The sequence below is a fragment of the Tripterygium wilfordii genome, chromosome 7 (genome assembly GCF_013401445.1).
Source record: "Tripterygium wilfordii isolate XIE 37 chromosome 7, ASM1340144v1, whole genome shotgun sequence".
In the NCBI taxonomy this organism is placed as follows: domain Eukaryota; kingdom Viridiplantae; phylum Streptophyta; class Magnoliopsida; order Celastrales; family Celastraceae; genus Tripterygium; species Tripterygium wilfordii.
Genome location: NC_052238.1, coordinates 12,739,795 through 12,750,054, shown reverse-complemented (window position 1 = coordinate 12,750,054; position 10,260 = coordinate 12,739,795). Strand labels below are relative to the sequence as shown.

General features: G+C 37.5%; 1 protein-coding gene and 1 pseudogene across 2 annotated transcripts; one reads left to right on the top strand and one right to left on the bottom strand.

Annotated features, from left to right (window-relative positions):
• Positions 1–2,841: 2,841 nt before the first annotated feature.
• LOC120001504 lies at positions 2,842–5,479 on the top strand. Of its 2 annotated transcripts, none has more exons than XM_038849872.1 (7): positions 2,842–3,014; positions 3,639–4,019; positions 4,105–4,244; positions 4,321–4,456; positions 4,621–4,942; positions 5,026–5,246; positions 5,279–5,479. In XM_038849872.1, exons 1-7 carry the CDS (start codon positions 2,995–2,997, stop codon positions 5,301–5,303), a joined length of 1,245 nt encoding a protein of 414 aa, XP_038705800.1. In that variant the 5' UTR covers positions 2,842–2,994; the 3' UTR covers positions 5,304–5,479. The 2 variants fall into 2 exon arrangements, with proteins under 2 accessions (XP_038705800.1, XP_038705799.1); XM_038849871.1 differs by having other exon boundaries at positions 5,026–5,257; positions 5,290–5,479.
• A 1,395-nt stretch (positions 5,480–6,874) lies between these two features.
• LOC120001506 lies at positions 6,875–10,237 on the bottom strand (annotated as a pseudogene).
• Between the last annotated feature and the right edge of the window lie 23 nt (positions 10,238–10,260).

Here is a 10,260-nt window from a genome sequence, read left to right as displayed (position 1 = left end):
GGTTTGAATCAAACAACATTGATATGTCTTGGTGACGATAGGCCTATCCTACCGGTAGGATACAATATGTATCATAGAGATAGGATACTTACTGTATCCTACCGGTAGGATACGGTATGTATCCTAGCGATAGGATACTTACTGTATCCTACCGGTAGGATACGGTATGTATCCTAGCGATAGGATACTTAACGTAGCCTACCGGTATGATACGTTATTAATCCTAGCGATATGATACTTGTGTATCCGACCGGTAGGATACGGTATGTATCCAAGCGATAGGATACTTATGTATCATGCCGGTAAGATATTGTAATTAGACGATACTTAGTTGTTCCACGACTAAATTTCTAAGATAAATTAAATAATAAATAAATTAAATTCAAATAAATTGATAATTTATCAACCAGCATTTTTACTACTAAAAAATATATTTATATTAAAGAAATATATATATATATATATATTCGGCGTTGCTATTTAAACCCCCAACAACAACGCGTGCTCTAAAATATACATTTTTGTGAAGCATTTATACTACTATTGAGTATAAATGTTGGTTTGAACCAAACAACATTGATATGTCTTGGTGACGATAGGCCTATCCTACCGGTAGGATACAATATGTATCATAGAGATAGGATACTGGGCGTAACCTACCGGTAGGATATTGTTAAATACATAACCTACCGGTAGGATAGGGTGAAAAATATGTCTAATTTTTCAAAACTGGTGTCAACCTCGTAAAAAACAATCTTTATCAAAAACTAGGCAATTATATTTTCTTAAAAGCCATAATTGTATGTGATTCGAACATGAATATCCTTCAAATGACCGTAGCACTTTAGTTATCATACAATATATAAAAATAGAACACCCTAACTGGGCGTAACCTACCGGTAGGATAGGTTGAAAGGTATGTCTAATTTTTAAAAATCGGTGTCAACCTTGTAAAACACAGTCTTTATCAAAAACTAGGCAACTACAAGCTCACATATAAGAAATGCGAACATCATTCATAAGCCAAAGTTACCGCCTGTGAACGGCCTTTGAAGGATATTCACTTCTAAGATAAAGTAAATAATAAATAAATTAAATTCAAATAAATTCATAATTTATTAATCAGCATTTTTACTACTAAAAAATATATTTATATTAAAGAAATATATATATATATATATTCGGCGTTGCTATTTAAACCCCCAACAACAACGCGTGCTCTAAAATATACATTTTTGTGAAGCATTTATACTACTTTTGAGTATAAATGTTGGTTTGAACCAAACAACATTGATATGTCTTGGTGACGATAGGCCTATCCTACCGGTAGGATACAATATGTATCATAGCGATAGGATACTTACTGTATCCTACCGGTAGGATACGGTATGTATCCTAGCGATAGGATACTTAACGTAGCCTACCGGTATGATACGTTATTAATTCTAGCGATATGATACTTGTGTATCCGACCGGTAGGATACGGTATGTATCCAAGCGATAGGATACTTATGTATCATGCCGGTAAGATATTGTAATTAGACGATACTTAGTTGTTCCACGACTAAATTTCTAATATAAATTAAATAATAAATAAATTAAATTCAAATAAATTGATAATTTATCAACCAGCATTTTTACTACTAAAAAATATATTTATATTAAAGAAATAAATATATATATATATATATATTCGGCGTTGCTATTTAAACCCCCAACAACAACGCGTGCTCTAAAATATACATTTTTGTGAAGCATTTATACTACTATTGAGTATAAATGTTGGTTTGAACCAAACAACATTGATATGTCTTGGTGACGATAGGCCTATCCTACCGGTAGGATACAATATGTATCATAGAGATAGGATACTGGGCGTAACCTACTGGTAGGATATTGTTAAATACATAACCTACCGGTAGGATAGGGTGAAAAATATGTCTAATTTTTCAAAACTGGTGTCAACCTCGTAAAAAACAATCTTTATCAAAAACTAGGCAATTATATTTTCTTAAAAGCCATAATTGTATGTGATTCGAACATGAATATCCTTCAAATGACCGTAGCACTTTAGTTATCATACAATATATAAAAATAGAACAACCTAACTGGGCGTAACCTACCGGTAGGATAGGTTGAAAGGTATGTCTAATTTTTAAAAATCGGTGTCAACCTTGTAAAACACAGTCTTTATCAAAAACTAGGCAACTACAAGCTCACATATAAGAAATGCGAACATCATTCATAAGCCAAAGTTACCGCCTGTGAACGGCCTTTGAAGGATATTCACTTCTAAGATAAAGTAAATAATAAATAAATTAAATTCAAATAAATTCATAATTTATTAATCAGCATTTTTACTACTAAAAAATATATTTATATTAAAGAAATATATATATATATATATATATATTCGGCGTTGCTATTTAAACCCCCAACAACAACGCGTGCTCTAAAATATACATTTTTGTGAAGCATTTATACTACTTTAGAGTATAAATGTTGGTTTGAACCAAACAACATTGATATGTCTTGGTGACGATAGGCCTATCCTACCGGTAGGATACGGTATGTATCATAGAGATAGGATACTTACTGTATCCTACCGGTAGGATACGGTATGTATCCTAGCGATAGGATACTTTCTGTATCCTACCGGTAGGATACGGTATGTATCCTAGCGATAGGATACTTAACGTAGCCTACCGGTATGATACGTTATTAATCCTAGCGATATCATACTTGTGTATCCGACCGGTAGGATACAATTACATGAGATTATTATGCCTTTTCAGATTAAACTACTCTATCAAATGACGTAAAAAGAGAGGCTTAAAATCCTATTTCTCGAGAAACAATCTGCCGTCAAGGCTTTCGAAGCCCTAGCACGCTGTCCTTTGCTTCTCGGCCTCAAAATCCTATTTCAGCCTCGCCGTCGCCGTCGCCGTCGCCGTCGCCGTCCTCAGTCACTGTCTTTTCTCGTCGCTGCCCATCATGTTTTCTCGAATCCGATTGTATTGTCATATTCTCAACTTATTTGTTGTAGTCGGTTGGCTATCGCGTTATATGTGTTCGTATTGCAATTTGGTTGTCTCGCCGTGGTTTTTGTCTCTGATTTAGTTTCCTAGCATCGTATAGTTTTTGTTTTTTTATCAAGTTCTCGGATTAAATTTCGCCTCTTTTGCGTTATGCTTGTAGACCATATGCGAAAATTGTCTCTGAAAAAGATTTCGAATGAAAACGAAATTCGTTTCTTACTAGTGTGTAGTTGCATAATTTTCCACCCTGAAGTTCGAAGTCTTGAGTAGTACTTTATGTTTAAAGTATTCGGGTCATACACAATTCCAGATCTGTTCATGCATTCAGAGATCTGACCATAATCGCTCATTAAGTCATGGCCCTCTGGTAGCAATTTTTGTCGCATGTTTACAGGCCATGTTTCTGGTTTCATGTCGGCAGTTAGTTGTTTATAAATCATTTTAGTTTTTTTCCTCTTGGTACTTTGGAGGGAGATTTTTTAATTTCTCTTGTGTGCTTTAGCTTTGTTTGAAGATTTCATAAATTCATTCTTTTAGCTTTATAATTCCATTGCATTTGGTGTGGCCCAGGGTTTACCAAATTGTGTTTCCTTTTGACTGGCAGATTAAAATGGAATTCACCTTTGATTTTGTCACTACTAGTGACATTACGCAAGGGATTATTACTTATGTACGTGCTAACAACCCACGCGGATATGGTTTTCGCGGATATGATTTGTGTACTGTTCAAAAGTTTGAAAAACATGAGCATGCGGAGGTGGTATATAAGACGCTGATAGATTTGTTTGGAGACTTGGTACCAGAGACATTATCTCCCTTTCAAGTTGGAGAGGATCCTTCATGGTACCTTGCTATGTTCCCATATGGGATTCCCTTCGATCCATCTGATTCTGTCGACAAACTCTATGAATCCAGTTCATATCAGAATGGTGAGGGATCAGAAATTCTTTTCATATCAGAATCTTATAAAGCTATCATAAGGTCAGTAGTATTGCCTTACTTTTAGTTGATTTTAGTGTCTCACTTGCAAACAATTCTAAATTTCCTTTAAAAAAACTTCATATAGGTCTATGCTTCTGTCTATTTGGGTCTCGATGCAAACGCAAGTACGTTGTCGTATAGACCTAAACTCCATTTACATAGATAGGTGTTGGGCCTTTGATCATTCGGAGCCTTTCGCGAAGTTCATGAAATTTGATATTCAAGGTCTGTTATTTCTGACACATCTAATGCCTTTTGATTTATTTGTGGTTTAGGTTTTTAACTATGTAGTTGGTTGCAGGTGAGGATCAACAAGGTGACGAAGCTGAGGTGCGTGATAAATTAAAGAAACTTTTTGAGGAGATCAATAAAGTATCTGGCATTAAAGGTGGTCTAACAGCAGAATTTGATGTTTTTTTTGAGACTTTCGACTTGGAGTAAGTTACTTTAATTCACTACTACTATAATTTTTTGTTATTATTTGCTTGAGTTTGAGCTTTTATTTCAATCAATTTAAAATTTGTCCCACAAAACCTGAACTTTTTTTTCAATAAATGTTCGAGTTGGGTAAAAATCTTGACATTTGCCATTTGAATTGCAGTGATCCAATGAAATTGTTTGACAATATTCTCTTTGCAACGAAATTTGAGCGCATGGATTTCATCCAGCGCTTACATGCATTCCTTGAAAATAGTCCCGACATTATGATTTATGGTGACGACACTAAAGATGCATTTGGGGAGGATGGCGATGAACAGTTGAACCATCTAATTGATGACCTTTCGCAAGAGTGGTTCACAGGCGACCTTCGTGTCCTCATTCCAAGTAAAAAACGCACTTTTGAAGTTATGATGAAACCCCATGAAGCCAATATGAGGAGATGCATTCAAACCATATCAAACTTGTACCATTATGCTGAAGAGGTAATTGTTTTGTTTTAGAACCACCCATTTATGAGGCTTTCCAAGGATATATTTATTATTTCCACACATTGTTCTTATTACAGAAAAGTGAATTGGACAAGGCTCAACTTGTGGAGAAAATCCATAGCATCTTTCCGAAGCACATTGCTGCATTAGCTCGAGGTTCAAAGAGGTTGAATCTCCGGATGTCATTTGAATCATGTGAGGATTGGATTGATGCATTCGAAAATGTTAGAGACATTCATCAACAGACCAGTGATCCTGATGACAATCCTATGGGAGACACTAGATCTCTGCCCCCGAGGGCAGCTCAATCTTTTATATAATGCCCCTGAGGGCAGCTCAATCTTATATAATTTGACTTTCAGATCTTGATTTTTCTTTGTTCCACAAGTACTTAAGCCAGTTTGGCATACTTTGGTGGAGTTACTGGTTTGATTTAGTAGTGTAATATTGAATTATGTTTTAATTGTGATGTGTAATAGTGAATCTGATTTTTAATTTGACCGCCGCTCCGCTCCGCTCCTTTTCCTCTCTTATTTTGTGCTATGTGAGTAATGTGGGGGTCCTCTATTCCTTGTGTGATAGGATTTGATGCTAGAGTGGAGAATATCCTTAGGACTCTCTGAAGTAAAGTCTGATTTTTGAATCGTTGGGATGACCTTTTATTTGTTATTTGTTTTGTTCCCCGAAAGGCAGGGCAATGTTTAGAGATCTTTGCTTTGCAGAAGAACTGCATGAAATGGTATGTTGTCGTCTGTTAGAAAACAAAAAAAGAAAAGAAAATTGGCAAGTTGTATGATCTTTACCAATTGCAAGCAAATTCTAAAGAAAACGTTTGGAATAACATGTTTCCACCCCTTTGAGGATATCTCTGACTTGACCATTTAGAGTTCTTCCTGTTTGTCGAAATAACCATTAGCTGCTTGGCTCTTGTAACTGGAAACGATGAGCACCCAAGAATTTTGTGTATGATCGATGGGAGTTTGTTATTTTTTAGGGCGTAAGCATTGTGCTTCTGTTCAAGTGGTGATGTCTTTTACATCTCTATCTAATGAACCATTTACCATCGCTCAGCCATTTATAGTAGTAGGAAACAAGAAAGTTTTTTTTTGATAAGCAGTAGGAAACAAGTTGCTACTACAGAGAGAGCACATGTGATGATAGCTGAATAGACTTTTCGCAAGAAAGTGGAAGAAACAAGCTTATGCTCCTTTGTTCATGCCTGGATACAACGGACATTGAGAAGCTCATGTCCAAAAAGGCCTTGATAACCAAAGAAATTACAAAGATAATTTCAGTGGCAAGACAGAAAAAGGATAAAGGGATTGTTCTACCCGAAACCCATGTCTTCGATTTGGGGCTATGCTTCAACAAGACCTTTCTTCCTTTCTTTCTTTCTTTCTTTTTCCTGGCATGAATAACAGAGAAAAGCACAACGAACGGCGAACCCAAACCAGAACCTATGAGGGGTAGGTCATGAATCACAAGCGCTATCAGGAACCAGAAGAAACACAATTAGGAACAGACACTCTCACCAAACCATAAGTTCCAAGCCAGGAAAATGTCACTCATATACTCTCACCATAAGATTCCTTTCTAAATGCCCTGAGCCATCATTTGTTTGGTCTAGTCTCCTCACAGCAAAAGGGCTTTTAAAAAGAGGAGTAAGATGGCAGACTAAGAATGGAGAATCCATCAATGTTTGGGAGGACCCGTGGATTCCCAACCTTCCATCGGGAATTCCTTTTTCCTTGGGCCCGAGTTGGGATGAAGAGAACTGATGATCATAGTATTTTCATCTCTCATGTGATTTTTAAGACCACAGTGCTTTAATCTGATCTTACCGTTGGCATGGCTGCTTAGCGGAGTCTATTATTTTTGCTTAAGCACATTACACATTGTGGGTGCAATTCCTGGTGCAACATAGAATTAACTCCGATTGAGCAATTTCCCTTTCACAAAAATAACTAATACAATGATGATGATAGACTGGACCATCTCATCACATGGCGCCAACAAAAGCGAGAAAACTCAATATGAAAGTGTACATCCCATAATGTCTTACATACTTCGAATGAATCTCCATCAAGTATGCGTCTATTTGTGGTACATGTTTATGTCAGAGCACATCCATATAAGTAAATATCATATAATCTGAGTGCGAAACAGATAAAATTCAATTTGCAAAATCATTTCTCCACCTGTTGGTTTTCGGTTGTCTGTTGAGCAGCGTAGGTTTTCAAGGAAGGGGATTGAGTTAGGCCATCAGGAGCAACAGTTAAATTATTTGTTCCATTCTTTTGCTGTTTTATTCTTCTTGCTATGTAACCTCTGATCCATGGAGTCACATCTTCACTGATCTTGATCATGATGAAGAAGAGGATGCGATAGATGACAATCATGCTGAAGATAACACTGATATCCACCCATTTTGATCTGTTCACATCAATTTGGAACACGTTCTCCAGGATGTACTCACCAGGGATCTTCGACAGATCCGGCGACTGGTTGTCAAACAGCAAGCCCTTCAAGTCGTTCTAGTATTGCCCCTGCAAGCATGCATATCTTCTTCATGAGTTCAAATTATTCTTTAACCACCATTACCACCACCACCGCCACCGCCAACCTGATTATATTGTTATCTGATCTTTACCTGCAGGGCCCAGAAGTGAAAACTGATATATGACATTGGGTAACGCCAGACTGGGTTTGGTATGTCCTTTGGAAGCCTAAAGTATCCAGAGACGAGCATGAAAATTCCCTGCCACATGTAGACGGTTCACAAAGTCAAGAGTCTAGAGAAATTTGGAAATTTGGCAGTCCATCTCTAACCATTGAAATTAATTCGCTGGATACAAACCTGAATTCCAGCTCCTATGATGATCCCCATTAAGAACAGATAATGCTCAAAACCAGGGTGAAGGCCAACCATGAAATAGCAAATAGTTCCAGCAATGAAGGTGATCATTATCAGAAATGGCATTGCAGAGAGCGTGTTGCTAATCACAAATGCAGTCACACCATAGTGACCGTTCAGCCTCTCTCTTTGGAAGACCTTCAAAAGGTAGAAAAAAAAAATGAAAATGATGGAGCATAATTTACATTTCATGCTGGATCTGAGAGAACACTCACCTACATATCCTCTACAAAGGATGGAAAGCCACCAATTGACATGAAAGTGACAAAACCAAAGACGAAAGAAGCACAGGATCCTCTTGCCTGTATTAATTATACAGAAAGTTCTTATTGTTAGCCAAATTTCATTATTTTTTGAACTTACAGCACAGAAAAAGACAGAAGAAACTGCATGAAATGGGATATCCAAATATGATAAAAAAAGAAAGTACCAGAATTGAGTTGTAGCCAGTCCCGACATTCAGATAGATGGTACCAATACAAATAGTGACCACAACATAAATTACAAGCCTCAGCCAATAATAGCCAAAGTCCCTCGACATGTTGATGAATGAACGTTTGGTCAGAGTGAAAGCCTGCATTAAAAAACTAGCCTGACTGCCTCCTGAATCTAGTACAATTCCTTTCTGTAACACAGAGTAAGAAAATTACAACTATAAATTCTGGAACAAAGTAATCAATAATCAAGTAACTAAGTTTTATCATATTACATTGGATAAATTAGAATTTGGCACTTACAACTCCGGAGATCTCAACCGTTTCTCTTGCTGAATAACAGTACTGTGAGGTCCGATAAAAGTCAATAAGTGTTCGTATGGCTTCAGCTGTCGTCATTTTCTCCAGAGGATCCTCAGTTGCCTCAAACTAACATGAGTTACAAATTCCCAAAAGACATTGTTTTACAGGGAAAAAGGAGAAGAAATGAAAACAATTTTATATCAAAATCTCATAACCAAATTCAATATTTAAGAGACCTGGTTTAACTAAGCAAAACATCAAAATAGGCTATAGAGATACCCTGAGTTTCATGGACCCTTTTAAAGTAGCCTTCACTTTGTCGAAATTGGAATTGATGCATCTAAGAAAATGCTCAGAAGGGTTCCTCAAAGCAGGACAGGGAAACCCGGCTTGTGCAAAGAACTGCAATATGTATAAAGCAATTAATTATGTAAGCATCAATCTATTAAGACGTATTTTCACGTATTATTCTATGAAATAAACACTTGAGAGAGAGTTTTGTTGCCCCATATGCCTCTGCTGCTTGGCCAAAATAAACAGTTTTGCCCCTGAAAGCAAGTATAGCTTATCAAAGAGCTCAAAAACTTCACTGCTAGGCTGATGAATTGAAGCTATGACAGTCCTCCCATCTCTGGCTAGCCCTCACAGTGTCTCTGTCAAAAAAAAGGCTGAAGCACTACAAACCAAACGAGGGCAAGCTATTATTATATACTAGTGGAAATTTTTGGAGTTGATTCATAGTAGAGAAGAGACTAGATAGATGTATACAAATAAATACAAACCTGTCAAGGCCACTGGTGGGCTCCTCAAGAAAGAGCAATCTAGGCCTAATCAAAATTTCAAGAGCTATGCTGACTCTCCTCTTTTCTCCTCCACTCATACCACGCAAATGCCAGTTTCCAATAACGGTATCTTCGCAATCTTGGAGACCCATCTCTATGATGGTGCTCTCCACCAAGGCTTGCTTCTCAGACCAAGACATCTTATCAGGGAGACGCAGTCTAGCAGAATATGAAATCATTTCCCGTATCGTCAGAGTTCCGATCAAGTTGTCATCTTGAGTCACATAAGCCTAAATTTCAAATTAAAGGATCAAGATCAGCGATGATCGTGATCTCCAGTTAAAAATTATAATCTTAGATTTTGAACTGGTAAAAGAAAGACAAGAAGAAACAATTAAGTATACTCACAGGCTCACAGCAGTTCCAAAAGAGAGCTTGGTTTTAAGACCGTTGAGAAGAATGGTTCCGGAGAGGAAAGCGTTGGCAGCGAGGCGGCCAGAGAGAGCATCAAGAAGGGTAGATTTTCCAGAACCAGAAGGACCCATAAGGGCTGTGAGGGTCCCAGGCTCGGCATACCTAGTAAGTCCTTCCAAAACCTTCCGGGTCTCTCCATTGCTGAGAGTTACCATCACAGTAAGATCCTTCCAGGTAAGCCTGGCAGAGACATCTCCCACAAACTCTGTGTTGGTCTTCCACTCCATAAAGTCTCGCTTAGAGGGCTCAAGCCCCCCACCACAATCCCATTCCCATTCCCCGCAGGCTTGCTTGCCTCAATCTCCATCATCACGTTACTCTTGCTACCCGAGGTTTCCCTGCTGCTCATTGAATCTCAATCCATCAATCTCCTATTAACTACTTAAATATACGTTAACAGGAAGG